The 16,559-nt window shown below is 38.3% G+C and overlaps 1 protein-coding gene across 3 annotated transcripts in view; it reads right to left on the bottom strand.

The window, feature by feature from the left end:
* The window catches only part of LOC136864144 (serine/threonine-protein phosphatase 4 regulatory subunit 1), a 1,196,145-nt gene that overhangs the window by 1,082,306 nt on the left and 97,280 nt on the right, over positions 1 to 16,559 (bottom strand). For 2 of the 3 annotated variants that reach the window (XR_010859276.2, XM_068226183.1), the window contains exon 2: positions 6,938 to 7,034. The exons of the other annotated variant lie outside the window; for it this stretch is intronic. Coding sequence is in view for 1 of the 2 variants with exons in the window: in XM_068226183.1 (XP_068082284.1) it covers positions 6,938 to 6,947 (10 nt within the window). In the remaining variant the exon portion in view is untranslated. The remainder of the gene's footprint in view (positions 1 to 6,937; positions 7,035 to 16,559) is intronic. 3 annotated transcript variants of the gene reach the window in all.

The raw sequence follows: 16,559 nt of genomic DNA, 5'->3' as shown, positions 1-16,559 counted from the left end.
CGATTTCGCTCAAATTTATAGAACATGCAGGCCTTGGCTAGAAATTAAAGTACCCAAAGTGAGAACTCCAGATGGCCAAGCATATAGAAAATAAAAATAATAATGTTGACGCGGCTCTCGCACCGTATAAGCCACTTACGTCAGAGCGCACGCTGAGCAGTAGTTGGCGTAGCGGTAAGAGCTTGGGGTAGTAATTCGGTGGTGGTAGGTTCTACTCCCCATACGGAGAATATTTTTTTCAATTTTTATATTATTTTTATTTTAATTTTTTTAATTTATTTGTATGCAAAAGTAATATAGGACGTCATTTTTTTAATGAGCGCACAATTGTAGAAAATTCGGAGTTGCGAACTTTCTCGACGTGTTCAAACAGAAATTCTTCTTTTTTCTCCTTTATTGGCTATCTCCCCTCCTTGGGGAATGTGCCATAAATATGAATAGTCGTTTCGCTGTGGGATTCGTTTTCACCTGACACTTGACGCCACGTAATAACGCAGCGAACAGGTAACATTCTTGGCACAGGTAGGAAAAGAAAGTCTGACAATTAAATCCCAATTTTTTTTACCTATTCTATGCCTTTTGCGTATAAATAAATAAATAAATAAATAAATAAATAAATAAATAAATAAATAAATAAATAAATAAATAAATAAATTAAATAAATAAATAAATAAATAAAATGAATTATTCACTTCTTTGCTTAATTGGAAAATGAATAATATAAAAGTTGACAGAAAAAAACAGTTTCCACACGGTGAGTTGAACCCACGACCATAGCCTTACCAGTCCAATCACTTACTGCTACGCCAACAACTGCTCGGCATGCGCATTAACGTAAGTGGCTTATGCGGTGCGAGAGCCGCGTCAACATCATTATTTTTATTTTCTATACGCTTGGCCATCTGGAGTTCCCACTTCGGGTACTTTCATTTCTAGCCAAGCCCTGCATGTTCTATAAATTTGAGCGAAATCGGTGGTGACGAGTAGGGAATGCCCCCTTGTTATACATGGCACTAGGCAACAACTAAGTTATTTATCCCTGATTCTTGATAAAGCTAACAAATGCAATTTTCCCCATCTTTAATCATCATCATTTTCATTTCCCCTTGTCCAGCTCTTGCCGGGTCAGGGTGTTGATGGCACTTTTCCACTGTTGACTCTCCTTCCACCACTCCTCTTCAGTAATGGTATTCCAGTCCAGTCCTCCTTTTCTTATACCGTACTTGACCGAGTCCATCCATCTTGCTCTGGGCCTCCCTCTTGCCCTCTTTCCTTCTATCTTAGCCTCCAACACTTGTTTCGGTATCTTTCCCTTCTCCATCCTCATAACATGCCCAATTCATCTCAATTTATACTTGTGCATCCTGTTGTTGTTTGAGTCATCAGTCCATAGACTGGTTTGATTCAGCTCTCCATGCCACCCTATCCTGTGCTAACCTTTTCATTTCTACGTAACTATTGCATCCTACATTGTTCTAATCTGCTTGTCATATTCATACCTTGGTCTACTCCTACCATTCTTACAACCTACACTTCCTTCAAAAACCAATTGAACAAGTCCTGGGTGTCTTAAGATGTGTCCTATCATTCTATCCCTTCTTCTCGTCAAATTTAGCCAAATCGATCTCCTCTCACCAATTCGATTTAGTATCTCTTCATTCGTGATTATATCTAACCATCCCACCTTCAGCATTCTTCTGTAATACCACATTTCAAAAGCTTCTATTCTGTTTCTTTCTGAGCTAGTTATCGTCCATGTTTCACTTCCATACAATGTCACGCTCCACACGAAAGTCTTCAAAAACATCTTTCTAATTCCTATATCAATATTTGAAATGAGCAAATTTCTTTTCTTAAGAAAGCTCTTCCTTGCTTGTGCTAGTCTGCATCTCATGTCCTCTTACTTCTGCCATCGTAAGTTATTTTACTACCCAAGTAACAACATTCATCTACTTCCTTTAAGACTTCATTTCCTAATCTAATATTTCCTGCATCACCTGCCTACGTTCGACTGCATCCTATCACTCAGGTTTTTTACCCCTATCTCTTTTCCGACCTCAACATTTCTTGTCTTCTCCTTGTCTTCCCTGCCATACTCCTCAGGAACTTCATCTGATTGGCCTGAATTTTACTCTCATTTCTTGCTGTCAGAGTCCAAGCCTCTGATGCTTATGTTAATATCTTTAATATCTGACAATAATGCTATTGAAATTTGGTCTATCAGAGGCTGAACACTTTTCAGGAACTGTGACCAGTTATAATGTCAGTTTCTTTCACTGCTTTAGCAAAACACACTAATGCTATAATGAGTGAATATTGCATAGTGAAGGAATTTAACATCCTATTCAATTCACTGAAATGTTCTGCATAGTTGACAAACAAAGGTCTTCATCCAGATCCTCTAAAGCATAGGTGCTCATGCTGGACATTTCGTCCCATGGGAACACAACTCTGTAGGCGGATGGGCAGGCAGGCAATGAGCGTATGCAATTCAACCACAGTGACATTGTGGTTATGGCACAGACTGTGAAGGTTGGGTGAAGTTCTCCCAGTCACTCTCGACCACTGCGGCTATCCCCGAGTTTGAAATGGAGGCAAAAAATTATGGGAAAAAGGAGGGCAGAAACCCACATTATTTACAATTTATGCTGTAAGAAATAAGTTGTTTATGTTCATTGCAATTTACGCATTTGACCAGACATGATAAAGAGTTAGGCCTACAACCTCAAATATTTTTGTAATGTACATAATGAATTACAATTTTCACTATTAAATTTTAAGAGGTGCTCTAGAAACATTTTTAATATAATGTGGAGTTAAGGTGGATAATCTGTGGCTTGTGGTTGCTTGGGTTTAAATTAGCTGATAAACTCACCAACAATCATATCATGCTTACTGGGAATAACATCAGTTAGGTTATTTATTTGAAGGGATACTGTACATCTATTTGATATATGCATTTACATTGCTGTTGTACTTTAATCTTGGCTGGTAAATATCTATGTCCTCACTCCTGATCGAGGCCGACGAAATAGACAGGCCATGGCCCCGTAAAGTCACATGACAAGACCAGTCCCAGTAATGGTAGAGTGAAACCGGTTATTACATGTGTTCTTGAGGTGTTATTGATAGTTTACTGTGGATTATGGAAGGAAATAATAGGGGTTTGGTGTTTATGTGAATATGATAGTGTTGTGCAACAGTTCCTTACATTCATAGTGTTGTGTGTGGAAATATTTATTTACAAAAATGTGTATATAACCTCAACGTTCTTCACTTCATTCAGCAATGTAGGGCTGCAATACACTAGTTGAATAAATTACACCACCAGTGCTGAGGATTTAGAGGTAATACATTCATATCCTATTTAATTACATGTACATTACTTGTAATTACTTGTACATTAACCAGTTTCATTACCAACATTTGATTTCTATGAGTGTGTACATCTTTACTGCAGTAAGATTTTTAATTTTTGTCAACCAAGGCTAGTAAGATACACTCTATTTCATTTAATTTCTAACTGAATAGGGTGGTTCCAAGATAACTTCCAGGAAGGTAGCAAAATTTAAGTATTAGATATGATGAAGCCAGGCATGGAGTGGAACAAATGTAAGACTTGTAAATAGCTTACAACAGGCCTACCTTTGATCCTGGATTCAATAAGATATTTCTTACATGAATGTTATTGTACATATAGGCTAATTGTACATTAACCATTAACATTAACTGAGTGTGCATATCTTTTCCTCAGTAAGATTTTTAGTTTTTGTTCAACCAAGGATAGTAAGAGACACTGTATTTCATTTGATCTGTAGTTCAGTAGTGTTCTTTTAGTAGGTTGAAATGCGCTGAAATGTATTTTATTTACCACGCTACGATAGTCTCTCGCATGAGCCTGGTGATGCATTCTCTACAGTAAGACCGGCTGAGTCACGTGATATTCATTGCATGACGTGTGCGCCGCGGCCTGTCTTTCTCATCGGCCTCGCTCCTGATGAAACTCCCTCGCCATTTAGAGGTTAGCCATTATCACTGGACGCCTGATAAGTTTTAAATACTTTTTCAAAAATTCAGTGAACAGCCAAAGTCAAACAACACTACAACACTGAGCAAAATCAAGGAATAAACTTGTTGAATTATGTAAATATATAACTTTTATATTTATATTTAAAAAAAATGGAAATATCCATCCAAGGAATTGTAAATTGTAGCTTGTACGCTTAAATCATGTACCTTTATAAATCGTAACACAAAAATAATGTGTTAGCTTCCTTTGAATGTATAAATACTATTTAATCTGTTTACTCTCGAGGGTTGTTCTCCCGTACTCCCATCTCTACCGCCGCAAGGACAGTTTCCTGAAGCGTGAGACATTTGATCGGGGATACAACCGGGGAGGACCAGTACCTTACCTGCTATGCTGAACAGGAGCTTTGTGGGAGATGGGAGGAGTGGAAGAGATAGGCAAGGAAGAGGGAAGGAATCAGCCGTGGCCTTAACGTAGGTACCATCCCGGCATTTGCCGGGAAAATAATTGGGAAACCACGGAAAACCACTATGAGGATGGCTGAGATGGGAATCGAACCCCTTCTACTCAGCTGACCTGCCGAGGCTGAGTGGACCCCCTTCCAGTCCTTCTACCACTTTTCAAATTTCGTAGCAGTGCCGGGAATCAAACCCGAGCCTCCGGGGGTTGCAGCTAATCACACTAACCACTACACCACAGAGGCGGACTATGTATAAATGTAAGGAAATAAAACAGACTGTTTATATCAAGCGCAGTATAAATCAAACCGGAATATCTTGATAAGTTTGGTTTTCTGGCGATTATAGCATTTTTCTTAAATACTGTACCCCAATCAGCATTTCGCTGAGTAGTGGAGGAGAACTTCATAATCACAATCGAACATCACTGTTCCCTTCCCTGTATAGTGTGTTCACTGTGATGTATGATTGCTATGTAAGCTGGCCGCATTTACATCAGGCCAGCCCGACTGCACTGGGCTATTAAATAACACTAGAATGTTTTTATTGTTCACCCACCTATTCAATACAATACAATCCTAAAAACTAGGACTTTGTCCTTATCGAAATTGTTAACATAAAATTAATACATTGGATGGTACATGTTTCGCCTATCAATAGTAGGCATCATCAGCCATATTTTTTTACCTTAGGAATAGATCAGGTACCTGATTGGAAATGACTTATGAATACTGTTAAAAACTAACTATGTCTTGTAAAATGGATTACAGATCGTTATACAACTATTACAATATAAAATGTAGTATACTATTACTTAATAATATTTGTGTTAATATTTGAGCCTAAAAACATGACAATTATTTGAGGATTATGACAGGTGGTTGCTTCTTGATATTAAAAGATATTTAAAGATAAAAATCTGAAAGTACATTCCATTTAATTGTCAAATGGTGTGTTGTTAAAAACTTGAGGAAGAATCAACCACCTATGTCCTAGGTCTTATGGCGACGATGGGACAGGAAAGGCCTACGAATGGGAAGGAAGCAGCCGTGGCCTTAATTAAGGTACAGGCCCAGCATTTGCCTGATGTGAAAATGGGAAACCACAGAAAACCATCTTCAGGGGTGCCGACAGTGTGGTTCAAACCCACTATCTCTTGGATGCGAGCTCACAGCTGCGCGACCCTAACCGCACGGCCCACTCGCCCGGTAAAAGCATAGAGAAATAGGGTTGAAAAATGGAAACTTGCCAGAAAAGCTACCACCGTGAACGTCTTGCATCAAATGCCAAACTATTTATTTTTTCAATTGGCTTTATGTCGCACCGACACAGATAGGTCTTATGGCATAGGAAAGGTTAAGCGTTGGAAAGAAAACGTCATAGACTTCATTAAGATACAGCCCCAGCATTTGCCTGGTGTAAAAATGAGAAACCAGGGCTGCCGACAGTGGGGTAGGCACCCACTATCTTCTGAATGCAAGCTCACAGCTGTGTGCCGTCAATTACTGTACTGGAATTTGATCTCCCAACTTTGAGACTAAGAGGGGAGTTTCTACTTAACAGTACTATGCAACAAGTTGGAGGCTCAGAGAGAGAGAGAGAGAGAGAGAGAGAGAGAGAGAGAGAGAGAGAGAGAAGAGAAAGAGAGAGAGAGAGAGAGAGAGAGAGAGAGAGAGAGAATGAATAGTGATGGACAGATCTGGTTAAGAGCAGGGTATGATGATGGAATCTCGAATGAAACATGCTGATGAATGACGAGTGTTGGAGAGAACAAGTAGAGAAGAACCGTAATTGTCCTGACACACATTTCTGGACAAAACACAATGCTGAAGATCAAATTGTCAACCAGTTCACCAATGTTTTAAGGTGGTTTCCCAAAGTAACAATCCACTTCTTGTTCAAATGATCAAAATACTTTTATGCATTACGGTTCTCGTGCGGAAGACATTCGTTAGCATAATACTCTAGATACTGAGGATACAACATTGCAGCAGACATGTTACATCTCCTTGCAAAGCTTCTTCTCTCAGGCTGACACATCTAAATTATAAGGATCAGGGTACAAGAAACCTTTATATCATTATTCCTGAATGGTGCAGCAAACTGCATGCAATGACATGCATTAATGATATAATAGTATGCAGTAAAATCATTCCACGCTATACGTCAGTGACAGAACATCAAAAGCGGATAAAATGAATTGCTATATAGGGAATACGCCCACTGAAATTGCAGCTTCTTACATCTTTAATGCAAAACAATTAAATAACCTCAATCTGTCAGAAATATTCCGTACTGTCTTTCAGTCACAATGTATTTTCCTTTGACAAACAGTACAAAGACTACAACAAAATTTTGAGAGAGACATAATTCCTCCAACAATGCATACAATTCTGACAGGTCATCACACATCCCCTCAATAATTCCAGGCAAATGCTTGAGTACTAACCTAAATACATGATGCAGCTGTCTTCTCCACAATCCCTACAAATTCATCTTTCACCTATCACCCCTTCAGATGAGTAGCCTGCAGAAATGATAAGATGCTGAAACAGATGTAAATAAATGCATGAACGTACTGACTGCATGTAGGTAAACTAGATAAATAAAATAATATTGATAACTTTTACAGATACCATTAGGGCGAATGAAGAAGAAAGAATGGCATGAAGGGTAGAGAAAATTATAACATTTCTCCAGAAGATAAATAAATGAATGAATAAGGGAAGCAGGAACAAAAATACCAACTAAATGAGAAACCAAATGTTAACAGTCTCATGTGAAAGAATATCAAACATACTTAAAGAAAAAAGAAGCAAGAATTTTCATAACATTAGACTGAAACGTGAATCTAAGTTTCTCCAAACAAATGGGAATACATTATATCATTCTGTGGTTCACAATAATTGAGAAAAATTCTGGAAAGAATACTGTAAATTTTTGATAAACTACCTACTAAAGAGCAACACTAAAGAAAGTGATACAAAGTCTTAAAAATTACAAACCACCCCAAACCTAAAAACTTACTGTAAATTATTTCAGAACAGAATTTGCAAGAAAAATGCAAACTTATGAGCAGTTTATGACAAGTACTACAGCAAGGTGGAGATAAGATTAGCAAGAGATTTGAGTATGGTGCCTCCTGAATGGAAAACAAAAATCACATCAATGAACAAGAAGAATTTTAATAATTTTCAAGCCTTTTTTAAAATATTCCAGGCAAAAAGAACTGTGGAAAAGTTAAGATGGTTTTAAGGGGTCTAAACTTTTGGTCAACAACCCTGTTGGAAAGAAAGTGGGTGAAGAGAAATTTGAAGAAGAGGGTGTGTTCTGCATACCCAGAGGTGTCTCGCGCACAGTACCAAGGGAAAGATAGCTCTGTCCATACTAGAGGATTAATGTATAAAATACAAATTGAGGCGTGGCGAGCGGTAGTGGGCTATGCCAAATTTTTGTTTAAAAAAGGAGATATTTGCATAATTAAATTTTATTACGTATTTTCTGTCACATTTAAAAATGTAAAAATGTTGTTCATCATAGCAGTCTCCTTGCATGATTTTTTTAGTTCGTTTAGATACACACGAAAATGAAAATTTGTGTAACTGCTGTGCGACAGTGAGCTATGCCGAACATCATTTCCGTCAGGCCAATAGCGCACCCGCTTGTAGTCACATGGTTATGGTTTACAAAATGGCGGGCCTTTAGTGTGTTTCAGTTCTGAGTAGCTGTAAAAAATCAAGAACTCTGAAGCAAAATGAAGACAATCGGAGAAGGATACAAGTCAAAGTTAGAAGAAATCTAGGGTTATAATATACTAGCTCTAAAACAAACAAGATTGTACCTGCAAAACAGAGTGGTAAAGGTTGCAATTGTGTAACGAAGGCGAACAAGTCTAACCTTCAATGGTGTGGTTTACACACGCTCAGTTCAGATGAGAAAGACTGTCTCTTTACCGAGTCCTATAAGACTGGTGACTACAATCTTCAAAATGGATTTTAATTAGGCTAATCAGCCATAATGTATGTGAAAGAGCATACGATGACAAAAGAAACATAAGTAAAGAGAGTAGACGAAAATTTTCATTGATTAATTCCGTAAAGAAAGAAGGTATGTCTGTAAGGGTACGTTCCAAAGGGTTTTATGACATCTTCGGAATTTCGAAAAAATGTCTGTCGACAGTGGGGACAGAAGGAAAATCTACAAGGAAGTCTGAGGATCACCATGGTGAGTGCAGTGATAGTTGCAATATTATGAATGACAAACAAAACATAATATATATTCTCTGCATTTAACCAACATGGAAAGCAGAAAGAGAAGTATTCAAAAAAACTGAGAAAAGAGGGATTGAACATATTAAAAAAAAATCCTCTATAATAGTCATTACATGAGAAAGAAGTCTAGTAGGAAATTTATCTTTTTTTTTTTTTTTTTTTTTGCTATTTGCTTTACGTTGCACCGACACATATGTCTTATGGTGACGATGGGGTAGGGAAGGCCTAGGAATTGGAAGGAAGCGGCCGTGGCCTTAATTAAGGTACAGCCCCGGCATTTGCCTGGTGTGAAAATGGGAAACCACGGAAAACCATCTTCAGGGCTGCCGACAGTGGGGCTCGAACCCACTATCTCCCGATTACTGGATACAGGCCGCACTGCAGCTATTGAGCTCGGTGGGAAAATATATCTGATCAGTGAAATTGGTAACTGAGATATATAGGTTATATAAGGAAGGAAACGGCAAAAAAGGAAAAGTGTTGCATATACTACATACTGAACTATATTTAAGAGCAAATTTAATATGTATTTCAAGATGCCACATACAGACTCATGCAAAGTGTGTGATGCGTGGTTATCTAAACAAGAAGACATCATACCACTAAGCATTCATTTGCAACAGTGTCGTGCTACACAGGCCTATAATGTTCTCACACAATTTCGTAAAGAGTAACGCAGCTAAGAGAGTGAGTACTGTATGCTAACTTTAGACCTACAAAAAGCATTACCAACGCCAAAAATCCTTACTGAAGTGGTGTTTTATTTACGCCAGATGTGGGTTCACAAACTGGGCATACGTATATGCAGTAACAACAGTGCTGTAATGTGCATGGAGCCTGAAAATAGAGTTTCAGGGGTGCTTCTGAAATAGCTTTTAGTTTATTTATGGTCCTTAGAAATCCAGAAAATACATTAGCAAGGGAAAACTCTGCATATCTTTTGATTCATGTGCTGCACAAAATAAGAACAACTCACTTTATATGTTTTATTATATTTTTGTAATGATGGGGGTATTTGATGCCACTGAACATCATTACCTAGTACCAGATCACACATTTCTTCCATGTGGTAGTGACTTAGGAGTAATAGACAAAAAAATTCAAAAGACTATGTTTCACTCCTGAGGATCGGTATCAACTTGTTCAAGAATGCACGAGTGGAAAAACCTGCAAACCATAACTCTCATCTTTGTTCCATATTGAAAACAGCTATCTCACTAAGTTTACAAAAGGAGTATTTTTATTACCCCACCTATTCAATACAATTGATTCCACGGTTATGTGGTTAAATAAACATAGAAATGACTAATTTTAAAGGGACATGTTTCGCCCTTCTTTTATTGGGCATCATCAGCCATAAATAATCTTAAAACAAGCATTGGTCAGAGGACATTATCACTTATAACTTATAAAAACTGAACTGTGATTTCTTAAAAGTAATGACACTGTGCAATAATTGTTATAAAATAAAGGTGTTGAGACTTAACACATACAATACATGCTAAAATAACTTTATACAATTTAAAATGTTTGTCTAAAAAGAATAGAATTTTGTGTCATAAAATTCTAAAAACAACATGCCCGACACTGAAATGGATCCTCTTTGTAGGAAGTATGAACATACGTATCGCTTGGGGGTCAGATATCAAACCCAAGACCTCAATACACAAGAGTGGTATGACATTACACAAAAGCTAAGATTGAATTTTGTTTTTTATGTAAAACACAAGAGCTAAAAAATATTGGCTGGAAAGAAGGGCGAACGATTTAAGATATCTTAGTAAGTTGATTAATAAAAATTATCGTAAAATAACTAATGCAAAAAGACATTTATATGTTGATGTCACTGCTGAGACGAGTATATCAGAGTATTTGACAGATTTGACAGTCTCATGAAAGTGTGGTCCCTCTAGAAGATGTAGAACACCATAGAAAAGAATGTGGTTACACAGTAATGAAATGTAATGTTTTATGATTAAATAAGGACAATGATGCCCAATAAAAGAAGGGCGAAACATGTCCCTTTAAATTTAGTAATTTCTATTTAACCACATAACCGTGGAATTAATTGCATTGAATAGGTGGGGTAATAAAAAAACTCCTTTTGTAAACTTACTGTGAAAAAACCTACTCGTGCAGTGAAGACGGCGAAAGTTGGTTTTTTTTAATTTTCAAGCTGCAACATCTTGTATTATTGGAAAAAAAAAAAAAAAAAAAAATGAGGAAGAGATTATAGACGCTCTAGATGAACAAGTGGACTACTTAAGTCGATCGTAAATTTTTTGCTTATTTGTCTCGGGGGTGACGACATATAATGTCACCACCGTGTCTACCATATTAGTCAATGTATTTTCCATGATATCACGCTGCATATTGTATTGTATAGCTATCACAGCCTCCTAAAATGAATTTGTTCTGGTGCCTTGCACAATGTTCCAGCACAGCTGTTCGTGACAAAGGAGCATGGCTTCCAAACATAATGTAGATCAGCTTGATTGTACTGGTACAGTTCTAGAAGCGGGGGGGTGAAGACGAGGACAGTGAAAGTGATCCTAAAAATAAAAGTACCAAGCTCGGTAGCTGCAGTCGCTTAAGTGCGGCCAGTATCCAGTATTCAGGAGATAGTGGGTTCGAACCCCACTGTTGGGAGCCCTGAAGATGGTTTTCTGTGGTTTCCCATTTTCACACCAGGCAAATGCTGGGGCTGTACCTTAATTAAGGCCACGGCCGTTTCCTTTCCACTCCTAGGCCATCCCTGTCCCACCGTCGCCATAAGACCTATCTGTGTCGGCGCGACGTAAAGCAACTTGCAAAAAAAGAAAAAAAAAAGTGAAGTTGTTCCAGATGAACCAAATGACAAGGAAGGTGTTCAGAATGTGACAACCGCCTCAGTTTGTTGCGAATGGTGCCCCCAAGACAAGGAATGGATTCTACAGGGGTAAATACGATAAATATAGTTTTGGTGACGTACATAGTGTCGAAGAATACTTCAGTGCGTTCATAGATGACCTTGTTTCAGTCCATATCACACAGATAACAATCTACAAAACCTCTAATTATCTGAATACATAACCACGTAAATTACGTAAATAATGTTAGTAACCCATTATTGAAGTACAGGGTCTGGCATTACATTTGATGTTCAAAATGTTGACCCTCAACTGTCGAACATGCTCGACACCTTGTACACAGGTTTGCATACACTTGGCGAATCTCAGCCCGTGTGATGTACAAAATAACTTGTGTAATGTTCTCTTGCAGATTTTCTCTCGTGTGGGGGTTGTTCACATACAGTTTACCCTACAGCATCCCCCACGGGTAATAATCACAGGGATTTAAATCAGGAGATCTAGGGGTATAATTAACCACACGAACTTCGAAAACTTCCCGTATTACCTCCATAGACTGATTACCAGTATGTGCCATCATATTATCTTGCATGAAGTAACCATTACTCCTTTCTTCTTCTGTCAGCTCTTGAAAGAATGGTCTGAGAATGAGGTCTATATATCAATCAACATTTATTGTTTCACAGAAAAATATAGGCCCTACAATTCTGTGAGCAATTTTTGTGCACCAAACTCCTATCTTTACATCATGAAGTGGACGGACATACAGCTGGTGGGGATTTTCTGCACACCAGTGGCGACTGTTTTGACCATTTTCATAGCCACTTAAGTGTAGCCATGTCTCATCACTATAAAATAGAAGTTCTGTGCAACATACCCATCGAGAACTGACTGAAGCAACAAGTTATAATACTGAACCCTAGTGAAACTGTCAGGTACTCTTAAATGTTGGGCAGAGGTGGGTTTGTACGGTTTGGCTTTTAACAGTTTTTGTCGCTTTGTGGGCAGAAGATAATGACACATTAGCTTGTACGGCAAGACGCAACAGGGATTTCGTTGGAGTTCTTTCCAAGAGAGCTCCTATTTCGTCAAGCTTTTCTTCTGTTAAAAACGGTTTCTCTCCTGCGTGATTTCTTGTTAAGAATGGACCCGGTGGTGCGGAACTCCTATGGGGAGGGAGGGAGAGTGGCAGGAAATTTGCAAATGAATTGAAGCGGCACTCTGTATAAGAAGAATGCTTTGCACAGCACAACACAATGAATACACACTGTTCTACTGTATACATCACTTGTTAAACACAGGATAACTTTTGTATTCCTACAGAAACGATGCTATTTTAAAGCGAACACACTGAACACGCTACAAATACCACAGACATTAGAACCAAACTATTGCTATGAAGCAATATTTGTCGCCACCGTACTGCATTAGATCACTTTAGCTGGTCATGAAGCAATATATTTCTCGGCAAATAAGTCACCCGGCCGCGCTATCGCCTTCCGTGCATGTTCCCCTGACACTTTGAGTGAGCTAAAGAAAAAAAGACCCTGTATAATAATCACTATCATATCACACTATAATTGTATACACATTTCTGCAGAAAATATTTAAATATAAATTAAGGAAAAATGTACACAGGGTAGGTTGGTTACACATGCAGAGAACTTAGTACCCAGTTAAGAGGTTAAGGGTATTCAACTCAACTGGGGAAAGCTTGGTTAGAGTACTGAGAACCCAACAGAAAGAGAGATCCCCAAGTCAAAACTGGTAAGAGGCACTGGATCACAACCGCCAGGTAAATCGACGTGAAGGGAGTAATTTGTTAAGAAGGAAGCCATACCTCCCAATGTCGACCAAGTTAAATGTAACAAAAAACTTTCCAGTCTGTCAAACACACAACAATTTCAATATAAATTATAACACTATAAACATATGTGTGAAAATATGCACACTATTATACAAAGAATGACGTTTCGTTCTTAAGAATAATAGGAATACAAATCCACACTTATTCCTTGTTTAACCCAGCATTACTCACTAAACCTTTTCGTGCGCCATTACTCGCTCACCTTCATTTTAAAAATCCAAAATGCGCCCATATAAAGATGGAGGCATTTTTAATACATCAAATTGAGAAGGTTATTTGTTTAGCAACACGAATACTGAAATTTGAACAAACAGTTATTTATTTAGGAGCCCTAATAATTAAACAAATTTTAGGTAGGAGGATTATGCTAGTACAAAATAAATAATTCAAACATATAAACCAACATAACAGGAAACAAATATTTTACATAGTCATCATTTTACATTTGAACAACACTGGCTCATCACTTTCGTTGATTTTTGGAACACTGCACATTATTACAGTATGTTTTTGCAAACGGCCGCAGCACATTGCACACATCGAGCGGTCTTTTTTCTGTTCTTGTGTGGACAATACGTGCACTTTTGACGTTCCATCCCAAGAGGACCTTGCTGCTGCTGTTCCACTTCAGGCAAATCAGCTTCCTTTCTTAGCTGTATTTTCAAAATTGTATCCAGATTTACAACTGATGATCGTGTAACCAAGTGTGATTTTACCATCTCTGCTCAAACATTTCAGATGCTCGCGACGTGATTCGGTATGATCTGTGTTGCTGCGATAAATGATTTGGCTATTTATAGCAGCAATATTCAACAATGAAAAGAAAATAGTATAGACTCTTCATTTCATCGATAACATCAAGTAGCCTGTAAAAAGTTATCACCTCTGATTTCTCCATATCTCCAGTATCTGCATCAATTTTGTCATTATCGTGCATTGCAGAAAGCATGAGAATATTTTTGTTTCATTTCGAAACATACAACACCAAGAGACACTTTTACCCGTACCCAAACATGCTGCTGTAAACAGGTCTCAATCTGACGTCAAGAAAGGAAGGGGGAATCTCACGTTTATTTTTCCTGAGTGTGCTAACAATAGTTGTACGGTGATTTTCCAAAACATCGATGGCTAACGGCACAGAGGTAAACCAATTGTCGTAATATTACGCCCTGTGTTGGCAATTGGCTCAATTAGTAGTTTCACCATGTTCCTTGCACAATTATCCATTTTATATGGGCCATCAGGTTGCTGTCCTGCATAAATTTCCAGTTTCAGGGTATAGAATACCCTGGAATCCACCAAAGCAAACATCTTAATTCCATATCTATTAGGTTTTCTAGGCATAAATTGCCGGAAGCTACATCGCCCACGAAAGCCCACCAACATCTCATCTACAGTGCAATATTCACCAGCCTGGTACACATCTGAACAAAATCATCGAACTTCCGGATGTCAGTTCTTTTTCTTACTTTTCTAACATAGACACTGTCGAATCACAGAGCACGAAGCAGTGTGCAAAACCGGTTCTTGGACATCACAGTGCGAAAGAATAATGGAGCAGTTGAATCATTTATCCAGAGATTGTTCAGGTTAACATGTGACGATTCCAACACGCCAGTCATATACAGTAAGCCTATCAAAGCCCTAATTTCATCAATATTTGCATCTGGAACATCCCTAGGTCTACAATAATTTACCCTCATTTTAGCTAAATATGCATTCGTATATGTGACAATATTCTGCAGAGTTTCCGTGGGAGAAAACAATTGCCACGATTGAACAGGTGTTTTGACACATTGTGCTTTCCTTTTCACTCCAGCTAAATGTGACGCCAAATTACGCCTCTGTGTTCGAATATTTGCAGGGGGTGCATGGAGGCCCCACTTGGTAACTCCATTCCCTCCTAGAACGAATGAAATGTGGCCTTCAACCAACAAAACTGCCTGATCTTCCTCACAACAGGCTGACACTTCTGTTGCAAGGTTAGGATCACTTTCGTAAACATTATCTGTTTCATTACCATAACTTTCACTGTGCAAGTCCACTTCCTCCTCCGTTTCACTCAACCACGAAAGTATCTGATCAGTGGGTGCCATTATAACTTATATAAATTCAACAACAGTTACAGTATAAATATTTCAAACTGACACAATCATAAGATAAAACTCGACTTACTACAATGCGAAAAATATGAGTAACACTGTTACTCGCTACTGAGTGCTCCACTCACCAGACATACACTGTCACATCTTTTTTTTTTTTTTTGCTATTGGCTTTACGTCGCACCGACACAGATAGGTCTTATGGCGACGATGGGGCAGGGAAGGGCTAGGACTGGGAAGGAAGCGGCCGTGGCCTTAATTAAGGTACAGCCCCGGCATTTGCCTGGTGTGAAAATGGGAAACCACGGAAAACCATCTTCAGGGCTGCCGACAGTGGGGTTCGAACCCACTATCTCCCGAATACTGGATACTTGTCGCACTTAAGCGACTGCAGCTATCGAGCTCGGTACTGTCACATCTAATAGTGGACTGAGGGTCTTTATTTTCAAATATAACTGAAACAACTGGCACCTTCACTTCCTAACAGACTGTTTGAATGGTATAGGAAGTTTCAAAAGAAAAGGTCACGTAACATTCCAACAACAAGCTATATACTACAGAGGTGAGCGCCGTGCTCACCTAGCAAGTAACCGCGGGTTAATAAGTTCTTTTGTCCGGGTATATTATAGTGTAATATTTAACGTGCGTGTGTGTGGTCGACTGGAGAGCTTTTAACTTACAAGAAGAATAATAGTTCTTAAGAACGAAACATGCCATTCTTTGTATAATAGTGTGTATTTTTTCACAGGTATGTTTATTTATATTGCAATTGTTCTGTGTTTGACAGATTGGAAAGTTTTTTGTTACATGCAATCAACCATGTGAAAATTAAATCCTGTGACCATGAGCAGAGGAGGCGAGTTCTTAATAAACTATTCTACTCACCTGCCCTGTTGCTAAGAATAACAGACAGATAGCAATTTTAAAAAAGGTGTCAAATATTCCTTTGGGAAAATTGAATGATCATTAATGTGTCTTTCAA

This window comes from Anabrus simplex, chromosome 2, assembly GCF_040414725.1.
Source record: "Anabrus simplex isolate iqAnaSimp1 chromosome 2, ASM4041472v1, whole genome shotgun sequence".
NCBI lineage: Eukaryota > Metazoa > Arthropoda > Insecta > Orthoptera > Tettigoniidae > Anabrus > Anabrus simplex.
This window is presented reverse-complemented; position numbering and strand designations above follow the sequence as displayed.